This window comes from Peromyscus eremicus, chromosome 2, assembly GCF_949786415.1.
Source record: "Peromyscus eremicus chromosome 2, PerEre_H2_v1, whole genome shotgun sequence".
In the NCBI taxonomy this organism is placed as follows: Eukaryota; Metazoa; Chordata; class Mammalia; order Rodentia; family Cricetidae; genus Peromyscus; species Peromyscus eremicus.
The window spans coordinates 14,620,771-14,643,536 of NC_081417.1; the positions used below are offsets into that span (position 1 = coordinate 14,620,771).

Below are 22,766 nucleotides of genomic sequence, written 5' to 3' on the forward strand. Positions count from 1 at the left end.
ACTCATTCATAACAGCAAGGATGCACTTATAAATGGAGGGAAGGTTAAGCTACTATGAAGCATGGGCCTTCATCTAAACTGTGCACAAACGTAACACTGCTGCTTCTTTTACCAGAGTTACAGTTTGAAAATCAGGTACGTCCAGAAAGGAGTGTGGCTGGAAAGCTTAATTCCCAACAGCACCGTGTCCTAGGGTGGAGGTCAGAGGAACTGATGAGGTCATGACATTGATGGATTCATAATGGGATGGCATGACTGGGAGGTAGGAACACTTTAGAAGATGGGTCTATCGGGAAGAAGCAGGTCACTGGACAGCAAGCTGCCTTTGAAGGACCTTTCTTACCCCTCCCCTTTCCTCTTTTCCTAACCTTCATCATATGGTGGTCTCCATGGGTCAGAAACAGTGAACCAAATGACCATGCACAGTCATGATCTATGAACTGGGGCCAGTAAGGCAGCTTGGTAGGTAAAAGCATACTGTCAAGCCTGAGAACCTGAGTTTAACGCTATGGTAGAGGAAGAAAAGAAAACTTTCAAATTTTGACTTCTGACCTACACATACATGCGATTGCACACGCGCACACACACACACACACACACACACACACACACAACTTTTCAAAATTCTTAAAGAAGTCTATGAAACTGTGAGCAAAATTAAGTCTACTACTCCCTTAAGTAGCTGACATGGATATTTTGTAGAGTGGCTAATACGGTAAAAACGTAACCGTCTATAAAGCCCAATTCAAATGTACTTTTCCAGTTGCTGAGGATTAAGTTCAGGGCCTCATGCACACCAGACAAGCACTTCTACCACTGGACCACGCCCCCAGGTAAGAGATGGAGTGTGGTTCAGGGTGCTCACGGTACACTTGAAACGGCTCAGCAGTTAAGAGCACTGGCTGCTCTTCCAGAGACCTGGGCTTGGTTGCCAGCACCCATGTGACAGCTCACAATCTGTTGTGACTCCAGGTCCAGGGCATCTAATGCCCTCTCCCGGGGCTCTTATACGTACATGGTGCACGTACATGGACTCAGACTCATAACCACCTGTGGCTCGAGTTCCAGGAGATTCAGTGCCTTCTTCTGGGCACTTGTACACGGGTGGTGCACATCATACATGCAGGCCAACACTCATACATATAAAGTAACAAAATGTTAAAAAATGCTCATGGGTAGATTAAAGTGTCTATTTTAAAAATGACTTCGCCGGGCAGTGGTGGCGCACGCCTTTAATCCCAGCACTTGGGAGGCAGAGCCAGGCGGATCTCTGTGAGTTCAAGGCCAGCCTGGTCTCCAAGGCAAGTTCTAGGAAAGGCGCAAAGCTACACAGAGAAACTCTGTCTTGAAAAACCAAAATAAATAAATAAATAAATAAAAATTACTTCCTTTTAAAAAATAAACTGGGGTTGTGGATTTAGCTCAGTGGTAGAGCGCTTGCCTAACAAGTGCAAGGCCCTGGGTTCAGTCCTCAGCTCCAGAAAAAAAAAAAAAAACAAAGAAAAATAAATAAATAAACAAACAAAAAAAGCTAAAGCTTCAAAATGTGCTAAGTAGGAAAATAGTGGCATTAGATGCTACCAAAATGTCTTATATTGGGGCTACGGTGCTATCACTGTTGTTATTTTAAGGCAAGCCTTCATGAATGCCAATTCCCTATGTAGCTGAGGACAACCTTGAACTTCTGATCCACCAGTTTCCATCTTACCAAGTAATACCAAGATTACAGGCATGTGCTACCATGCTCCGTTTACATGGTGTTAGGGACTGAACCCAGGGCTATTAACGCCTGTAGCCCCAGACTAAAACCAGTTCTTTATCTCCCTAGTGCTTGGACATCTTTTGCTCTGTAGCCCAGGCTGACTTTGAATTCACAGAGATCTGCCTGCCTCTGCCTCCCAGTGCTGGGATTACAGGTGTGCACCACCATCGCAAGGCTGCTGCTGCTTCTTCTTTTTTTTTTTTTTAAACAAACAACAAAAACCATTCCTTATCTTTTAAAAAACTTTGAAGGCTTGCCTATTATTATTTTATGTGTTTTGCCTGTATGTGTGTATGCATACCACATTTGTGGCTGGTGCTGGAGGAAGCCAGAAGAGGTTACCAGACCCACTAGAACTGGAGTTAGACATGGCTCTGAGCCACTACATGGGTACTAGGAACGAAACTCAGGTCTTCAGCAAGAGCAGTAAGTGTTCTTAACCATTAAGTCATCCATCTTAGGTGTTCTAAGAAATCTGTCTCTAGAGAGTGAGATTTCCTAAAATTCTGGTTAATTCCAAATCCCAATATAGAACTGGCACATTTATGCATAAAGCATTTGCTATTTGTAGCACCCATGATACTGAGTGTGTAAAATGAAATTGGGGTAGGCGTACAGCTTGGTAGTGTGTGCAAGGCCCTGGGTTCAGTCCACAGTCCTAGGGATCAAAACAAAGCACAGCTAAGCGGATGGCAATGTTTCTGAGAGAACAGACTGTGTCTCAACATACAACACAGTGCATTACCTCATACAGCAAAACTAGTATTTGGCATGTCGACTACAGGTACCATATAATATCAACTAATAAACATTGGCTCATAGCCTGGCGTGGTGGCACACGCCTTTGATCCCAGCACTAGAGAGGAAGAGGCAGGTGGATCTCTGTGAGTCTGAAGCCAGCCTGATCTACAAAAATCAAGTTCCAGAACAGCCAGGGTACACAAAGAAACCCTGTCTCAATCTATCAATCAATAAAAATACTGGCTCAAGCAGTCTTCACCCTTAGAAGACTGCAGTAGGATGAGTTCAGGGTTGGGGTAAAGTCAACAGAAAAAAGGCCTCCCTTATGGAGGGCTACACCAGCTTTCACTATGCACCAGGCCTATAGATCTCCTCAAGGATCCTTTATCTTAGTGAATAAATACATACATCAAACACTTAATTGGCTAACTGTGTTATATCATAATAAGAAGTTCTATCTACAATCCTATATAATCGCACAAGTGAGAAAAAGGTTCCAACCTTTCTTAGAGCTTGAGACATGTGTAATCCAATATCATCTGTTACACAGATATTATCAGTACATAAAGTCATTTCTTTCATTTTGTTTTATAAAACAAAACAAAAAGTAATTCAACAACAACTATAAACACATTATATTTTAATTAAAAACAACAACAACAATAAAATCCAGCCAGCTCTTGGCCTGATGATCACAAACCCAATGAGTGTTCTATGAAACACACACTTCCTGCCCTTCTCTCTTCCTCATTGGCACTATCAGAGGTCAAATGCTTGCTCACTAAACTGTATTCCAAGCCTGCTACTGTGCTTTCTGAAGATAAACACGGTGCTGGTAGACTGGCTATTTTATTTATTTTTCTGCAGGACTGGAGATCAAACCTAGGGCTGCGTACATGCTAGGCCAGCACTCTACCCCTTCGCTACTTCTCCAGCCATGATTTTAAGCCTTCACTTATTCTAACTTTAGACTGTGCCATAAATCTTCCCAAAGGAAAGACTTAGAAATACTATGAGGCGCTGGAGAGACGGCTCAGTGACTAACAGCACTCGAGGCTCTTGCGGAGGGCCAAGTTCAGTCCTCAGCTCCCACAATCACATGTAACCCTAGCTCCAGAGAATTTGGTTCCATCATTTGCCTGTACATACATGTCTGCACACACATACATATACATGTAAATAAAAATAAAAAACGGCTGGGCAATGGTGATGCACACCTTTAATCTCAGCACTTGGGAGGTAAAGGCAGGCAGATCTCTACAGAGTGAGTTCCAGGACAGCCAGGACTACACAGAGACACCATCTCAAAAAAACCAAAAATAATTAAATAAATAGAAATAAAAAACAAATCTAAAAAAAACAACAACAAAAAAAAAAACCCACTTCCTATGCAAGCCCCATAACCTGAATTTGACCCCGGGACCCACGGTGGAAGAAAAGAACTAACTCCCAACACTTACCCTCTGATCCCTAGACGTGTGCTGTGGCAAACACATGCTTACTCACACATACACAACATTTCCAATCCACATACAACAATAAACAAATTATTAAATAAAACTACTATAATGCTGTAAAAGTTTACCTACTTTTTAGGAGACTAGAAATGTATCTATTTATGATGCTGTATGGTATTCAAACCACGGTCCCAAGCACTAACCACGTGTTTTTCCTGCAGTGGGTGCAGAAGTGGGGCCCCATGCACACTAGTCAAACGCTCTACCAACTGAGCTACCAACTTACCCCCTCCCCCTCCACTCTAAATATCAACACCATGTCTTTTCTATAGGGCTGAGGCTATAGTTTTGTGGTAAGACATTGCCTATAATTTCCCAGGCCCTGGAGACAATCCTCAGTACCACAAAACCAAAACCAAAAAGTAATCTTCTATAGAATACCCAAACTATTTTCTAGGTGACACAGAACCAGATACACACTCCCCTCCCGCCAAGTCTTTTTTTTATTTTCGGGGTGCTATAGATTAGGTGAACTTGCAAATGTTAAACTTACTTAGTCACATTTAATCCAAATTTTACTTCAAGGAATTTCAGCACATGCTCATTTTCTTTGTGTGGGACAAACGTCTAGAAGACAGAGAATCAGGCAATGAGGCACCATGGCCAAATTGTGAGGCATCATTCTCACAGAAAACAAACAAACATTATCTAAACAAAGAATACTCTCTATGCCTAATGCCTATGCTTTTTCTTTTTCTTTCTTTCTTGTTTTTTTTTGTTTTTTTTTTTTTTTTGTTTTTTTTTGGTTTTTCGAGGCAGGGTTTCTCCATGTAATAGCCCTGGCTGTCCTGGAACTCCCTCTATAGACCAGGCTGGCCTCAAACTCACAGAGATCCACTCGCCTCTGCCTCCTGAGTGCTGGGATTAAAGACATCACCACCGTCCAGCTCTGTCTATGCGTTTAACAATATACTTATTTCCAATTACTAATGATAGAAAACACAGCCAGATTAAAAGAACAGTGAATTAAATAACACAGAATATGCACTATGAATACATTTGTTGTATGCTTAGACAAAAAATGAAATGGCATTCTGAGGGTATGAAAATTTCAACCTAGGAGAACTGATTCAAATAATCCCTGCTCCGGAAGACATTTTCCTTGGTTTGTTTGGTTTCTGACACCGTCTGATGTAGAGGACACTAGCCTCAAACTCACTGTGTCATAGAAGATAACTCTGTACGTACTCTATGCCTTCGTTAGAATGTCGTCATTCTCACTACAGCTGGCACAATGTATTTCTCTATCAGACTGATGTAGACGTGACTCTCCGTTCTCACCTTCATTATCAAGTTCAGGGTCAGCGGCAGAGTGCACACCAGGTAAAACTTCACCACTTTGACCACTTTAGCCACAAAAGATCCCTTTTTCCCATTCAGCTACAAAGGGAAAAACAAAATCACACCAACAAAGGTGTGAGTTATAAAAATTAACAATTTAAAATAATAAGACTACTTTTTAAAAACAGCAGTGTTACTTACCTGAAGGCACTTAATAAGCATTAATGCTCCTACTAAACTTAATAAAGGAGACACCAATAAAGCTGGATTCTCAAACTGTAGTAAATACCCCAAGAAGAGTGAAAATATGTAGATTTTATAGACTTCGTAAACCTGTTGAAACAAAAATAAAATAAATGAGAATAAAGTGAATTTTAAAAATAGTCATTATAAGCAAATGCTCTGCTATAATTTAGGGCAGTGTTAGGAAATGGTCCATCTGTATTTTTACCACTATAGTGTATAATGGACTTAGCAGTCTCTTCTCAGCATTCTGTAGAAATGAAGAGCTCTAAAGTCCTAGGTGAAAGCTCCAGCACTTTGCTTACTGCCATACTTTAGTTCCGGTGGCTTTCTGTGATCAAGTCAGTTTCGTGTGGGTGCAGTACAACACGGTCAGCAAACCCAGCCTCGGACGGCTGGCACAGGATTATGAGTAAGGCCAGCACGGACTGCTCCGCAAGAGCTTGTCTCAAAAAATAAAAAAAGGTGCCAAGTGGTGGTGCACACCTTTAATCCCAGCACTTGGGAGGCAGAGGCAGGCAGATCTCTGTGAGTTCAAGGCCAGCCTGGTCTAGAGAGCGAGTTTCAGGACAGCCAGGGCTACACAGAGAAACCCTGCCTGGAAAAACAAAACAAAAAAAGATGACTTTAAAAAAAAATCTGAAAAGAGAGATTTCCCTGTAACAAGTCATGATATCCTTGGAGAATACGAAGCATGCCTGGGAGACAGTGTGTGTACCAATCTTGTGGTGTTGGTAATGTCTGACTCTTGATGTGGCTAACTCCATCCAAGTGTGTGCAGTTACAGAGGAACTCAGCTCCCAGCCACTTCTCCCTTCTGTCTACACTCCTCTTTTCCAGATGAAGCTCTGGCAATAGGAGAGCTTCAGGGGACGTGCAAAGCTGGAGGACAAAGAGGTTTGCTCCCTTGCTGGCTTGCCCTTCTTCCAACCCTTCCCTAAAAGACTGTCAGTTCTTGACCCCAACAGAACAGTTCCTTCCTGCTGAAGCTCAGAATGCAGATGGAATGTTCCCAACCCTTGACAATGCAGCTCCATCCGCCCTGCTTCCACGGGTTGCTACTTCCAGAGCGCTTTCGGCCCTGCTATCATCACCCTTTCTACTGAGCAATTAAGACAACAACTTGATTCTTCATTAATGACTGGAGAGTGGTAGGTTTTGAGGGTTTTAGTGTTACAACTAAACGAAGGGCCTCGACATGCTCTGCCACTGAACTAGGTGCATGGTTTTGGTTATTAAATCTTTACATTAGGTTATCTCTGGACAAATAATTTAAATCTGGATGCTCATCAGAGTTCTGAACAGCTGAGAATAAGGGATGGAGATACATAAAAGACAATGTCCTAAGAACATTAGTTTTGGCATTTAAATTCCTGGTTTCAACATGTCATACTACCTTGTCACTTTGTTCCTCTGAGAACACGTCCAGCAGCAGCAGAGATACTGCTTGAAGGAACAAGACATAGTGGCTGTACTCCCACACCATCATGAACGTGTACGTTGAGGCACTCATCAACAGGTAGCAAAACCGCTGGAGAAAGAGTCAACTGAGATCAGTAACTTAACTACTGTAAAGCCCAAGAAGCTCAGCACTTGAAGCTACTGTTAAAGTTACAAAACCAGCAATGTGTGGTGGTGCATGTCTTAATACAGCACTTGGGAAGTAGAGGCAGGTGGATGGATATCTACAAGTTCAAGACCAGCCTGGTCTACATAGTAAGTTCTAGAACACAGACAGGAGAGACTATGGAGAGAGTCTCTGATGTATGTGTGTGTGTGTGTGTGTGTGTGTGTCACAAAACCAACAGTATCTTATCAAAACACAGAGAGAAATCAGCACCCATCCTTGCATATTATATTATAAAGGCCTAGGACAAAAGGGGGTGGAATTTGAGCACATTTTTTTTTTCATGTCAAGAGACAAAGCAAAACTAAAAGAAATTAGTGGAGTGGATGTGAAGCTTTTGTTAATATGGAAGCTTCTTTTGTCCTAAAATAGTATTTTTATTTCCGTCCATGCTGATTTTATTTTCCTAAAAATTATCAGTTCAGGGATGCCTGGTCAAGGCTCTCCTCCAATGCTGTACTCATCAACCATGCAGAACTGGATGCTACTTCTCTTTACTTAATACGTACTGCTGACCTTTTATACCTTGAATGTTTCATTTTCATGAAAAACATGAACATATTTCAGCTCTGTAAGAGCTATTTCCCACAGTTCAGTGCTTCCTTCTGGTGCTAGGGATCACACACAAGGCCTCAGCCCTCAAGTATTCAACCATGGAGCTGTATCTGCAGCACAGGTCTTTAAATTTTAAATATGAGTTCTTAGTGTGGAAAAATGAACTGCCAAAGCTGCTTTTATGATATTTATTTTGAACTAAAACAAATTGTTGCCTAAAAAAAATTAGTAACTTTTTTAGTAAAATTTGTCTAACCTTTTTTATTATTGTGTATGAGGGGGTGCACACATGTAGAGGCCAAAGGACAACTCTGTGGTGTCTGTTCTTTCCTTCTCCCTGTTGGGTCCTGGGCATCAAACTCAGGCTGTTAGGCTTGCAGTCTCTGAGCAGAGTCACGCTGCACACACAGGCTGGTTTAGGACTTCGAGCCTAGGATGGTCTTGAACTTGGTGCTGCTCCAGTTGTCTGTGTGCTACTGGCACTACAGGTGTGTACCTTCATGTCCATCTGATCTTACTTTTAGGGGGATTATTTTTGTTTTATCCTTCTGATAGGGTTGGCTTTGAACTCATCATGTCATTAAGAATATCCTGAACTCCTACTTTCCACCTCCCAAGTGCTGGGGTCACAGGTGTGGATTCCAACACCTAGCTATACTCTTTTTTTTTTTTTTTTTGGTTTTTCGAGACAGGGTTTCTCTGTGTAGCTATACTCTTATAAAATAGTTTTATAAACTTTACCCTATTTATTTATTTATTTATTTGATTTATTACATATAGAGTCTTCTGCCTGCATATATCCCTGCAGGCCAGAAGAGGGCATCAGATCTCATTATAGAGGGTTTGTGAGCCACTATGTGGTTGCTGGGAACTGAACTCAGGACCCTGGAAGAGCAGCCAGTGCTCTTAACCCCTGAGCCATTTCTCCAGCCCCCAACTTTACCCCATTTATACCATATTGTTATTCTTACAATGTTTTTTCATTGCAATGTTTCATGCTATGCTGCACTTATTATTTTTAAGTTTTTTGTTTTTTGGTTTTTTTTGAGAGAGGGTCTCTTTACTATGTAGCTCTGGCTGTCCTGGAACTCACTATTTAGACCGGGCTGGCCTGAAACTCACCAACCAGCTCTGTGACAGGGAGATTTCTTATTAGTTATGAATGCTTGGCAGAGCTCAGCTCGTTTCTGGCTAGCTCTTTTAACTTAAATTAACCTGTTTCTCTTTATCTACCTTTTGCCTCAGGGCTTTTTACCGGTCTGACATTCTTTCTGTATATCTTACTTTCACTGCTTCTTCTGTCTGCCTGGCTTCTCGCCCTGTCTCCCTCATTCTCTCCTCCTCCTTTTTCCATTCCTCCTATTCATTCTCTCTGCCCGCCAGCCCCGCCTATCCCTCTCCTGCCTAGCTACTGGCCATTTAGCTTTTTATCAGACCAGGTGCCATACGTAGGCAGGCAAGGTGAAACAGCAACACACCATTACATAATTAAACACACATCCTTACATCGTTAAACAAATGCAGCATAAACAAATGTAACACACCCTTACACAGTTAAAGTAATATTCCACAGCATAAACAAATGTAACACATCTTTGCCCAATTAAAATAACATTCCACAACCCCTATCATTGCAAATGGATCTACAGTAAGGAGACTATAGCCCTTCTGTTTCCTATTGTGTCCACTTCTTACTAACGTAAAATACAAATGGAGATTTAAAATAGAGGAAGAATCCAATAATTCCTCCCATTGATTTTTGGGTGGTGAAGGTGCCTGCACAAGCTAGCGACCATGAAGCCACACCCTGCCGTCATTCCTGCCCTATATTCCAGACAGACAGCTTTATTAGTAGACGTTGTTTGGTCTCTCTGGTCTCTTCCTAGACAGGAAATTTTTTTATTAAGGAATTTTTTTATTCATTTTACATACCAATCACAGATCACCCTCGCCTCCCCCCCTCCCACCTTTCCCATATTCCCTCCTCCAACAAGGCAACGTCTCCCATGAGGAGTCCGCAGAGCCATACACAGGAATTTTTTATCTAAGACAGGCAGGCAAACTGCCAAAGGGCTGCTATGTTCCAGTCAACTTCGAGATAATTACCTGTCTTTGCAGACATGCATCTTACTAAAGTCATTCTGTGGCACAGTCTATAGGCATCATTCAACTGCCAATAGCGTTGTGGCAATAACAGTAACAAAAAATTAAGAGTCTAGATGATCTGGGATGGAAGTTTCCTTCAACTTTGACTAACCTACTACATCTCAGTCAGGAATGAGAGAACAAAAGATATGCCACACTGCCATCCAAATTTACACCACTGCCATCCTCCATCACCATTGTGTCTTCAGTCGTATTTCTTTAGGTTCTGAGGACTAAAGGGCATAAATGTTCCTGAAGTAAGAGAAATGGCAACACAATACTCGGATAGATTAACTTCCAAAGTGAGATATTCCTCATGTAACTGTCAAGTAACCATACTAAAAGCAATATAACATCTATTTTCCTAAAAATAATTAGATGCCATCAGACTACAGAAAAAACATGATATAACAACTACCTAACCACATGTTACATTGTAACATGCTTCACTGAATGTAAGTAAACTCCTAATATGACTTACTTTAAAATTATGTACCACAGTCCAGCATGGTTGTCAACAACTATAATCCTACATGGAGGCAGGTGGATTAAGTGCTCAAGGCCTAGCCTCAGCTACATAAGGAGTTTGAAGCCAGACTGGACTACAGGAGATTTTTGTCTCAAAACAAACAAAACATGTACCACATTTGCAAAGCATCAGAACTAGCTGAGCATCAGAATTAGCTGTGATGTATAAAACAGATTTGTGTCTTACCTCTGCATAAGCATTTAAGTTTCTTTTTAAATAGCCTGTAAGTGCAGCAACTTGGCATGCAAAGTATGGTAGAGCCCAGTTTTCTCTTAAAGGAATGGAGTATTCGATTCTTGTTGTATCTACCCTAAAATGAACCACAGAGGAACACCAAAAGTGAGCATACACTTGTGTAACATTACATTTCTCTCAGGACTGCTTAATTATGTGCACCTCTCCCCCTTGTCCTTACCTACACTCACAGCTCCCATCACATCCCTGGGAGGATGGGTATGAGATGCCTGCTGCTTGGTGTCTCTTGTCTTTCTAGTACAACCATGCTGAAAACTAATCTCCCTCCCTGCCTCTCATGAAAAAAAAGTAGTAATAAACCACACTGAGATATTACTGTAATTATATAACCTATTATACAACAAGGCTCTAAGTACCACACACCCTCATGTACACACAGTGATTTATATTAGGGACCAATTATATGTCTCAGTGGCATAGCACTTGCCTAGCAGGCCCTGGGTTCAATACCCAGCATTACCCAAACAAAAACCAAAAGGAAACAAAGCTCCTTTCCTTAAAACAGCTTATTCGATGACTTCCACATAAGACAGGAAGCTGCAAGCTGTCTCAAGTGTGAGCTGGTGAAAGAGAAAGCCAGAAAAATCTACAAGGAAGTAGAGGATACCCGAAGAGAGCAGAAAAAAGGCAGCAGCTTTAGCTGTGCAGCTCCCTCCAGATAAGAGCCAGCAGCTGCTCCAGAAGCAGTTTGCTTTCTTCTTGCAGAGTGGTACTGAGGACTGAGCCTTCAAGAATAAGCTCATCAGGGGGCTGAGGGAAGGCTACTCTTGCAGAGGACACGGGTTCAATTCCTAACACCCACACAGCGGCTCACAGTGGTTATAACTCCAGTTCCAGGGGATCTGATGCCCTCTTCTGGCCCTTGTATTTCTGTGGGTACCAAGAATACATGTGATGCACAGGCATACACACAGGCAACATCCATACACATAAAAATATTTTTAAAAAGCTGATCAATAAGACACCATTCCTCCCAAATAACCCAGAAGGGATAGTTACCAATAGATACCAAAGTGCAGCACACAAACATCAAGAACATGAGGAACAGTGAGCCAGGGATGCACTCAGTTGGCAGAGTGCTTACCTAACATGCCCAAAAACCTGCATTCACTCTCCAGCTTCACGTGGGGCATGTCTGCCATCCCAGTGCTGGAGAAGACAGTGCATCTGAGACCACACTGGGCTACAAAGTAAGTTGCAACCAGCCTGGTCAACACAGCAAGATTCTGTCTCAAAAATAAAACCCCCCTGGGAACTAGCTCAGTGGGAGAGTCCCTGACTAGCATGTAAAAAGCTATATGTTGTTCCTCAGCAGCAGAAAAGAAAAATGGGTTTTCCAGGCTTCTTCCTTAAATGTGGTGATACATATTTAATGCTCAAATGACAAGAGTACTAGTTGGTCTTAGTGGTTCTTGGCTTCTGGTGTTAATGTTGTCACTTTATATATATATATTCAAAGAGATGTTATGCTCTCTCCAAGATTAGGTTATAAAAGACATCTGTCAATGATATTCTTGCAGTCTCTTGGATTATTTACTGTAAAACAACATCTTTTTTTTTTTTTTTTTTTTTTTTTTTTGGAGACAGGGTTTTTCTGTGTAAGAACCCTGGCTGTCCTGGATCTCGGTCTGTAGACTAGGCTTGCCTCAAGCTCACAGATATCCACCTGCATCTGCCTCCCGAGTGCTGGGATTAAAGATGTGCACCATTATATCAGGCTGGAATGAAGTTTTTTTGAGTCAAGGTTTTGAACAGACCAGGAATACCTAAAACTTAGCTAGGTGCATGCCACAGTATACCAGCTGGGGTCACAGGGCAATCTGTAGGACTCTATTCTCTTGGCCCACCATACGGTCCCAGTGATCAAACTCAGGTCATCAGGCTTAGCAGCAAGCAGTCTTCTCACATGCTCACTACATGCTTACAGAATTCGTTTTCTCTTCGCTTCAAGCCAGCTGTGGCCCAGTGACTCCTACTCATCTTTGAATCTCTTTAATGTCACCACTTCTCTCAGCTAGAGAAAGCTCTCTGCTTCATTTTACCCTCATACACCTGTGTGTGCTGTCATGTGCATGGGAGCACATGTGTAACCATGTGTAAAGAGGCCTGAGGTTGACCAGTACTCTCCCTCGACTGTGCTCCACCTTACTCATTGAGGTAGGGTCTTGTGATCAGCGGAGAACTTGCCAATGACAAGACAGGCTGACCAACTTGCTCTGGGGGGACTTCTGAGAGCTGGAGTTACAGGCAGCCCACATCCACCCAGTATTTACATAGGTTCTGGGAATCCAAACTCTAGTTCCCATGCTGTACAGCAAATGCTTTAACAACTGAACCATCTTCCCAGACCTGGTTTTTGTTTTTTTGTCGTGTCCCGTCCGTCCGTCCATCCGTCTGTCTGTCCGTGTCCCGTCCCCCCGCCCCCCCCCCCCCCCCCCCAGACAGGGTTGCTTTGTAGACCAGGCTGGCCTTGAACTCACAGAGCTCTACCTGGGCCTTCCAAGTACTGGGATTAAAGATGTGCGTCACTATCACCAGGCTCCCAGACCTGCTTTGTAAGTGATCATACATCTAGATTAGGCCCTGAGGGGAATCCTACCTAAACTCTACCATGCAGCATTCCAATCAATAGTTTTGCAGATTATAGCTGAAAATTGTAAGGATGGGAATATTTTTGGAACAAAATTTTATAAATATCAATAAAAAAACCCCTCATACCTATTAATTAGGAACCACGCAACAGTAAGCATTCCTGCTAGCCATGTGCCACTCATAAGCCAACTTGTAACAAATAAAGCTGTAACATATATTCCTTGTAATCCAAAAACAATGCCAATGTAGAAATATACTGGTTCAATCACTTCCTAAAAGCAAAAAGAAAAGAACGATAAAGAGGATGATGTTAAACAAACCGAGGATACATAACTATGTAAGAAAACGGACAATAAAGTGGAAAAGAGGTCTAGAAAGAGAGTTCAGTAGTTAAGAGCAGTTTTTCTTCTTGCAGAGGACCTCAGTTCAATTTCCAGAGTCCACAAGGTGACTCACAACCACCTGTAACTTCTAGACCAGTGGTTCTCAACCTTCCTAATGCTGCAACCCTTTAATAGTTTCTCATGTCGTGGTGACCTCCAACCATAAAATTAATTTGCTGTCACTTCATAGCTGCAAATTTGCTACTGTTATGAATCATAATGTAAATATCTGATATGCAGGATATCAGATATGTGGCCTCCAAAGGGGTCGGGACCCACAGGTTGAGAGCCACTGTTCTAGATGCTCTGATGCCCTCTGAACCCTGAGAACACCAAGCACACATGTGCTACACATACAGACATGCAAACAAAACACTCACACATATGAAATAAATCTAAACTAAAAATAATAAAATACAAAAGAAATACATACATTGCTCCCAGTTGCTTGATAGAGAACACTGGCAATAAGCTCTGGATACAGAGACATCTGCTGCACAGCATTGATAGTCTTCAGGGAGACAGTCTTGTTATTGTGCGTCAGCTCGTAAACACCTAAATATACAAAGATTTCTCTGCAGGTTACTGCTCGGCTCTGACAATTCGACACATTACTCATTAGTCACCACAATTAATACGAACAGAAAGGCACTCAAAGGCAACACGAGCTGCCTCATTTCCCAACTTTCTTATCATGTACATAAAGAAAAATAAGCTACATTCTGAGACAAATCCCCACATCCTAAAGCTTTAAGAAGACCTTTAAGAAGAGTGTTTGATTTTAGAACAACACTATTACTACAATCCCAGCTGTGGTGGGTCATACCTCTTTCAAATGAAGGCGCCTTTAACATGTCTTTATAATAGGAGTAATAAATAGCACTGTCTCCCTGAAATGTGATTTCTCGTTCAAGTTCCTACAATGAGATAAGTAGTGAAATGTCAGGGTTAAATGTCAGCTGTACTCTTCCTTTCCCTCACCTTCTTGGGTTCGGTTTGTTTGTCTCCTTCATATTTTAAATTGACATGACAAAGATTCACCAGTTTATTCCTAGAGATATTTGAATTTTCCTTAATTACCATATTAATAGATTGAATTTCTCAATAGTCTGGCAATCATCTTACTGAAAACACTTAAGGTTTCAAATGAATTATAATTGATATATCATCATATGTTACATATAAGGAAATTCTAGAAGGAAAACCCAAAGAATATCCTAAAAAACAGCAATAATAGTAAAAAGGTAATGACAATAAATTGAAGTGTCAGAATCTAAAATAAAAGTCAGCCATAGTCCTAGCACTCAGGAGGTGGAGGCAGGAGGATCAACTTTGAGATCAGCTTGAGCTACATGGTAAGTTCCAGACCAGCCTGAGCTACATGGTGTGACTCTGTATCAAAAAGTGTAAATGACTTTAAAAACAAAAAGTCTAAGATAAGATAAATTTACCCTGAAAGCAGTGTTTTCTCTGACTATACATAACCTTAAATACTGATAAGAGTGAGGCCTTAACAGGTACATTTGAGGAACCACAGAGTCTCAATCAGTGTTTTCCAGGTAAGCGAGACTCACAGTGCTAAGGGGCTGGATATGTAGCTCCATGGTGGAGGGCTTGCAGGTTCAATCGCCACATCAGAAAGAAAAGAAGCCTAAGATTCAACTATAAAGAACCAAAAAAAATATAGTAATTAAAAGCATACATAATGATAAGGGCTGGAGAGATGCCTCAGTGGTTAAGAGCACTGGCTGCTCTTCCAGAGACCCAGGTTCAATTTCCAGCACCCACATGGTGGCTCACAACCATCTAAAATGGGATCTGATGCCCTCTTCTGATATGCAGGCATACATGCAGATAAAGCACTCAGACAAACAAAACAAAAAAACAGAAGGGTAAAAGCCAGGTGTGGTATCTCACACCTTTATTTAATTCCAGCACTCTAGAGACTAAGGCAGGCAGATCTCTGTTGAGGCAAGCTTGATCTGCTACCAAGTTCCAGGTTAACCAGAAAATACACAGTGAGACCTCATCTCAGACAAACAAATGCCATCAGAATTTTCTGTGTTCTTTAATGCTAAGCCAATCTTTTTGTTCCACCACAGTCCTCCTGTACTGGAGTCAAACCCTAGGCCTTGCAAGAGCTCCAACACTGCACTAATACCCCAGCCCTGAACAGATCATTTCTAACATCAAGCTATTTTCACACATAATATAGATTAAGTTGGAATACTTCAAAATCTGAATTTTTTTTAGTTTTTCAAGACAGGGTTTCTCTGTGTAGCCCTGTCTGTCCTCGAACTCACAGAGATCCGCCTGCCTCTACCTCCCGAGTGCTAGGATTAAAAGTGTGCACAACCATACCCGGCTCTGAAATTTGAAATCTTTTTTTCTTTATTTCCAGAGCTGAGGATCGAACCCAGGGCCTTCTAGGCAAGCGCTCTACCACTGAGCTAAATCCCCAACCCAAAAAATTTGAAATCTTAAATGTTCCAAAATCTTAAACTTGTGTGTGTGATGCAAATGAAAAATGTTCTACCCTGACCTCATGGAAGAACAGTAAAGAGGCTAGCACAACAGAAATGCAAAAATACCTCCAGACTACATGTAAGAAACTATAAGATACACGAATTTTGTGCTTAGGCTTAGAACCCCTTCCCAAGATGTCAGATTATGTATACATAAATATTGCAAAATTTAAAAAAAATTTAAATTTAAAAAAATACCCAAATCTCAAACACTTTGGTCCATGGTACTCTGGATAAGGGATACTCAACCTGTATTTATCTACTAATACAAAAACAGGGGAGCTTGAGAGATGGCTCAGCGGTTAAGAGTATTGGCTGCTCTTCCAGAGGTCCTGAGTTCAATTCCCAGCACCCACATAATGGCTCACAATCATCTGTAATGAGATCTGGCGCCCTCTTCTTGCAAGCATGGATACATGCAGACAGAACACTGTATACATAACAAATAAATAAACCTTTAAAAAACAATGCTACTAGAACCATTTTTTTTATTATTTTTTATTATTTTTAATTATGTGTATGTGTGTGTTTGTGTGTGTGTGCACACGTGTGCTCGTGTGTGCATTCAGGTACCTGTGGAAGCCAGAGGCATCGATTCCCCCTATAGCCAGATGACAGGTTGTCGTGAGCTGCCTGATATGGGTACAAGGAACTGAACTTGGTTTCTGTAAGAGCGATATGCACTCTTACCAATCAGCCATCTCTCAAGCCCCTACGAGCAGTTTTCCAAAATTCTAACTTCTTAAGATTTTACTGAGTGTTACTTAAAGAGTCTTGGGATCATCAAGATGGCCCAGTGGGTAAGAGCACTTGCCACCAAGCCTGATAACCCGAGTTTGACCCCCGGAAACCACATGATGGAAAGAGAAAGTTGTGCTCTAATTGCCCTGAGCACACATAGCTAAGATAAATAAATAAATACAAATAAAAATTTTAAGTGTTTGGAGTTCAAGTCTGTAATCCTAGCATTAAAGGGTCACACAGGAGGACTGGGAATTCAAGGCCAGCTTGGGCTACATAACAAGACTTTGCCTTTAAATAAATGTAAAAAATACCAACAGTTCTGTAGTTTCGTTTTGAAAAAAACTAGATTTAACAGTCCTATGAGTTTCTTTATTGTAAAACTTCCGTTTCCGTATGCTTTCCACTGTGAGTCTCCAAGAGGAAATGTTTTCCAGGTCAATGAACCCCTCTCCCATTTAGAAACTGCTGTGGTCTGGATGTTAGTGCCTCTACAGGGATCAATCTTGTATGTTGAAACTTAATCCCTAGTATTAGGCAGGATTTGAAAGAGGGCATTTGGAAGGTGGGTATGCCATGAGGACACAGCCTTCTGAAAGAGGCGCTAGAGTTCCCTCATCCCTCTGCCACAGTGAGATGGTCACCTGTGGATCAAGAAGCAGGTCCTGGGCTGGGCCTAAGGGCATTCGCCTTTAACCCCAGCACTCTGGAGGCCGAGGCTGATAGAGCTGTGAGTTCCTGGCCAGCCGGTGTCACAGTAAGATTCTGTCTTAGAGCCGGGCGGTGGTGGCGCACGCCTTTAATCCCAGCACTCGGGAGGCAGAGCCAGGCGGATCTCTGTGAGTTCGAGGCCAGCCTGGGCTACCAAGTGAGTTCCAGGAAAGGCGCAAAGCTACACGGAGAAACCCTGTCTCGGAAGAAAAAAAAAAAAAAGATTCTGTCTTAGAAAGTAGGGGGCGGGGCAGAGAGAGAAAGAGACAGACAGGGCAAGCAGCAGGTCCTCACCAAATACTAAATCTGCTTGTGACTTATGTTGGCCTTCCAGCCCAATTTGTAGTATTTTGTTTTAGCAGTCCAAATAAAGGCAGACCTAAATGAATTTCTTTTAAAATTATTTTTGGGGCCCGAACAGTGGTGGCACACACCTTTAATCCCAGCACTCCATCTGGTCTCTATGGGCACCTGCTTGCATGTTATATAGGTAAACTTACGTAATGTGTATATACACAATAACAATAAATAAGTAAATAAGTGCCTGATGTCACTGTGGTCCAGGAGAACAAAATAAGCACACACTTTGTTTTTTAAGAAAAAACGAAAGGACAGGAAATCTGAAAAGACAGAACAATGGACCAGTGGATGGAATGATGGTGGTTTTACTAGATGAAATTGTTCAGAAGCCTGTCACCAAAAGTCAGAGTCAATCAAAATAAATATGAATATTTTTACTGTTATGCCATTTTACATTTTATGTGATCATGGTGCATCTTTGAAGTTATGTATTACATGAGGGATGGGTCAACAGAGCTGTCACCAAAATAAAAACAAAGCAAAACAAATAAACAAACAAACAAAAATTATGAAAAGAACACACATTAAAAGAGAAAGGGGATAGTGGGAAAGGATGCTGATTCATTTTTTTTGTAGGCTATTACATTAAGAGTAACACATCTCAACTTTCAAACAAGTAAGTTGGAAAGACGAGGAAATGAATTAGACAAAGTTCCAAATCCCAGAAGTCCTTAAAATGTATCTAAAAAAAAAAAAGAAAAAAAAATCCCAGCACTCAGCGGACAGAGGCAAGTGATCTCTCAGTTTGAGGCCAGCCTGATCTACAGAGCTAGTTCCAGGACAGCCAGGGCTACACGGAGAAACTTGATCTTGAAATAAATAAATAAATAAATAAATTTACTAAAATGTAGACTGATTCTAAAGTAGGTTCTACAAGTTTTGAGAAGTTCTGCAGTTTTGAAGAAGCTCTCAGTGCCAATGTCTTTCATCTGTATACACTACTGTGATTATATGTTCTTCAGAACACCTGCTACGTTTTCAAACCTCTGCTGTTCTCAGTTCTGCCTATACAATACAATGATCCTAAACACTCCAGACTGCCGGCTTGCAGAACTGGAGGGGAGGTTAGCAAAGGAGAGGAGGCTCCTGGGTAGGCTCCTCCACTTGGCATGGACAACTATAACGAGAGAGATTATTACTTCTCTTCTTTCTTTGTGGAGACAGGATCTTGCTCCTCCCTACACTTGGCATGGACAACTATAATGATAGAGATTATTTTTTCTCTTCTTTCTTTGTGGAGAGGATCTTGCTGTAGAGTCCTGCCTGTTCTGTAATTTATGTGCAAACCTGGCTGCCCTTGAAATCACAGAGCTCCACCTGCTTCAGCCTGAGTGCTGGGATTAAAGGTGGGATATATGCCCAGCTTAAGATACAGACTTTTAAGGAAAAAGTATAGGCTACTAAACCAATATACAGACATGGTCAGTAATTACTCAGTAAAAAGTGTTCATATTCATTCTTTTATACAAATCAGTGTCCAAAAACATACAGCCAGCTTAAGCACTTGCTCAAAATTAAGCAGTGACAAACTAAAGAAACAAGAAGCAGCACTGTGAACTCAAAACTTTAAAACTCCATATAGTCAAGTGAACTTTGAGAGAAAATTTATTCAAAGGTCAAATGATGAAATTTCAAAAATAACTAGAGTGATTAAGGATTCTGTGAAAGAAAAATTTAAAACCAAACATTAAACATGAGGAAACATCTTAATACTGTTATTGGAGCCAGTTAGATGATTCAGTGGATCAAGACACTTGTCATACCGTACACATACACACAAATTAATAAATGTAATTTTCAGATTTAAAAATATAATAAAATGTAAAATGTAAATCCTGTTGTGTTTGTTAATCATCTTCAACCTTACCCCAAAATTGCAACTATACAATCTAATTCCAAAATTAAATACATGTAATTATATAACCTAAGCATTCAAGTATTTTAATGTTGAAATCCACATTTCTGAAATATGAGCTACCAAAACTACTAAGAGGCTAACCAATACCACCACACTTTACTGCAAGTCCCCAGAGAGATTTAGCTTGATTTGACCATGGCTCTCCTGAGTAGCTCTGATCTGTTCCCCGTTTCTTAGCATATTATAAACAGATGGAACTATCAGAGTGGTACCTGGAACCTTAGACCTACATCCTACCTACATTAGCACCCCGAATGTGCCTGGTGTCCTTGGTATTAGCTTGATATAAACCAGTGTATTCTGTTGGAAAGAAGTTAGCATTGTTCTGACCATTTTATCACCACCTCCTTTGGATTCCAATCTCAAGGTCTCACTTGTTTTGCTGTCCACAACTCACTTCTACAGGAGCCCCACCCACATCTCCTCTGCAACCCAGATCTGCCAGTCTTTCTTTGGTCTGGTGCCTCTTGCAGCCAGTGCTCATACACTTGAACCAGATTTTCCTAAACAGTCCCAGATAATATTTAAGGAGAGCACCCTAATAATTTCTACTTTACAAACTATCTAATTACATTTTATTTGAGATTGTCTCACTATGGAGGCCTGGTCAGTGTGGAACTAGCTATGTAGACAAGGCTGGCCTAGAACTCAGAGATCTGCCTACCTCTGCCTCCCCAGTGCTAAGATTAATGGTATATGCCATCACACCAGCCTATTACATATTTTAAGGTTGATACTGTAACTGTGTCTCAAAAGAGCTTCTATAACATTTCACTAATACCTATAAATAAGATGGCACTTGCTACACCTACCAAATATATATATGACCCCCAAAGAAACGCATTACACAAATGTCTTCTTACCTGCCTGTTGGAAAACCAGAATTTCCGTTCATGGTATGCTGATAAGTAGAAAACATGCATCATACCACTAATAACTGCTGCGAGACAGCCAATAAATATCTTTGCAAAGCGCTGACACGACACATCTGAAAAAGAATATTGAAGATAATCAAAAAGTAATTCAAGTGTAGCTAGAGTTTTCTTGCCTGGCCCACAGTCAGGACAAATCTCTCTCACCCGCCAGTCCCACAGCTGCTCAGACCCAACCAAGTAAACACAGAGACTTATATTGCTTACACACTGTATGGCCATGGCAGGCTTCTTGCTAACTGTTCTTACAGCTTAAATTAATCCATTTCCATAAATCTATACCTTGCCACATGGCTCATGGCTTACCGGCATCTTCACATGCTGCTTGTCATGGTGGCGGCTGGCAGTGTCTCTCTGACTCAGCCTTCCTCTTCCCAGCTTTATTCTCCTCCTTCTCCCACCTATACTTCCTGCCTGGCCACCGGCCCAATGTGAGGTTGAACTGTTGACCTTGTGTACATCCTACTTCACAAATGAGTCTGTCAGATACGCTAAGCCTATAGGCTGAAGATGATGCCCCAGCACTGCGGAGAAACCTCAGGTGACTGTCCAGGCAGCTGGCTGTTTCTGTCAACTCACAAATTTTTTGGAAATTGCTTGCATGCACTTCCTGTTTTTATTTTTGTTAGCTAATATTATTTCCTTCTTGGGTCTCTGAGGGAGTTGAAGATTAGTTAGTTATAGTTGAAGGTTAGTTAGTTATAGTTGAAGATTAATTAGGATAGAAAGTGAATTAGATACATTTTGGACTTACCAAAATAGGATAGATAATAAAATTATTTTCTCTGAATTTGTCAAATACAAATGGACTAGACATTGTTTAGGTATTATTGTTATAACTTGTATATATTGTATATAGTTATTGTACTTTTGTATATAGTTTTTCTTTTATTAGTTATAACCTTTTTCTTTTTTCTTTTTATTAAAATAGAAAAGGGGAAATATGGTGGTATTTTATTTGTACTGAAATGTGATTTTAATTGTATGTTAATAAATAAAGTTATCCAGGGGTCAGAGCTATTAGAGCCATAGCAAGAGCGTGGCGGTGGTGGCGCACGCCTTTAATCCCAGCACTTGGTAGACAGAGCTAGGTAGATCTCTGTGTATAAAATGATACAGCCAGCATTGGAGACACATGCCTTTAATCTCAATACCAACCATAGAAGACCTGGAAGTCTCTACAGACAGGCAGTGACGAGGGCAGTCATGTGTTTGGGTTTACAACCAATGAGAAGGCAGAACAGAAAGACTATAAAGACAAACACACAGGAAGTAGCTCCCTTTCGGAGAGCTCTCTTGGCTGAAACAGGAAGGGTAAGGCTCTTAGCTCTGACCTCTTGGCTTTCTTCTCTGAATCGGCTCTGTGTTTCTTATTTAATAAGACGGTTAGTTACATCTACATTCAAGGTCCTGAAACGAAGTGATTACAATGACATCCCAACTCAATGGTTTCTCCCCAAAACACATAACCCAGTCTAAGCATGAGGAATGTCAAACTCATCCTGCAGGACACCTGACCAGGACTCTTCCAACCGTGAGCTCAGTTCCTGGAAAGCTTGCTTGGGTATCTGTGAGGCCCTGGGTTAATCCCTACTACAAGCAAAGGAAGGCAGAGGAGATGGAAAGGACAGATGGATGTCAGAGCCATCAGAACAAAAACCTAAGAAACTGTCAGAGCAGAGTCCAAAAAACATGGCAGCAAAAGTAAGCAGACGTAAGGTAAAAAGTAAGAGCCTCTGAATAAAGGATAGGCTTTATTTGAGGGTAATGCATCAGGATTTATTACTGTAACAAATGTGTCACACTAATTAAAATGCCAACAAGGGAAAGAGGTTCTAAAGGCTAGGGGCCAGAGAGAAGCTTTAGTGGGGACAAGTACTAGCCACCAATCACGATGACCTGAGTTCAATCCTTGGGACCAACATGGTGGAAGGAGAGAAATAATTACC

At 41.2% G+C, this 22,766-nt stretch overlaps 1 protein-coding gene across 2 annotated transcripts in view; it reads right to left on the reverse strand.

Annotated features, from left to right (window-relative positions):
• Dpy19l4 (dpy-19 like 4) overlaps window positions 1-22,766 on the reverse strand; it is a 64,439-nt gene that overhangs the window by 28,499 nt on the left and 13,174 nt on the right. The window contains exons 3-11 of one of the 2 annotated variants that reach the window (XM_059253851.1): window positions 20,749-20,873; window positions 14,457-14,547; window positions 14,064-14,185; window positions 13,374-13,519; window positions 10,587-10,710; window positions 6,941-7,075; window positions 5,503-5,634; window positions 5,302-5,400; window positions 4,514-4,587 (exon numbers count right to left, since the gene is read on the reverse strand). In XM_059253851.1, the coding sequence (XP_059109834.1) occupies window positions 4,514-4,587; window positions 5,302-5,400; window positions 5,503-5,634; window positions 6,941-7,075; window positions 10,587-10,710; window positions 13,374-13,519; window positions 14,064-14,185; window positions 14,457-14,547; window positions 20,749-20,873 (1,048 nt within the window). Of the gene's footprint in view, window positions 1-4,513; window positions 4,588-5,301; window positions 5,401-5,502; window positions 5,635-6,940; window positions 7,076-10,586; window positions 10,711-13,373; window positions 13,520-14,063; window positions 14,186-14,456; window positions 14,548-20,748; window positions 20,874-22,766 lie in introns of those variants that run through there. The other variant, XM_059253852.1, reaches the window with a different exon arrangement.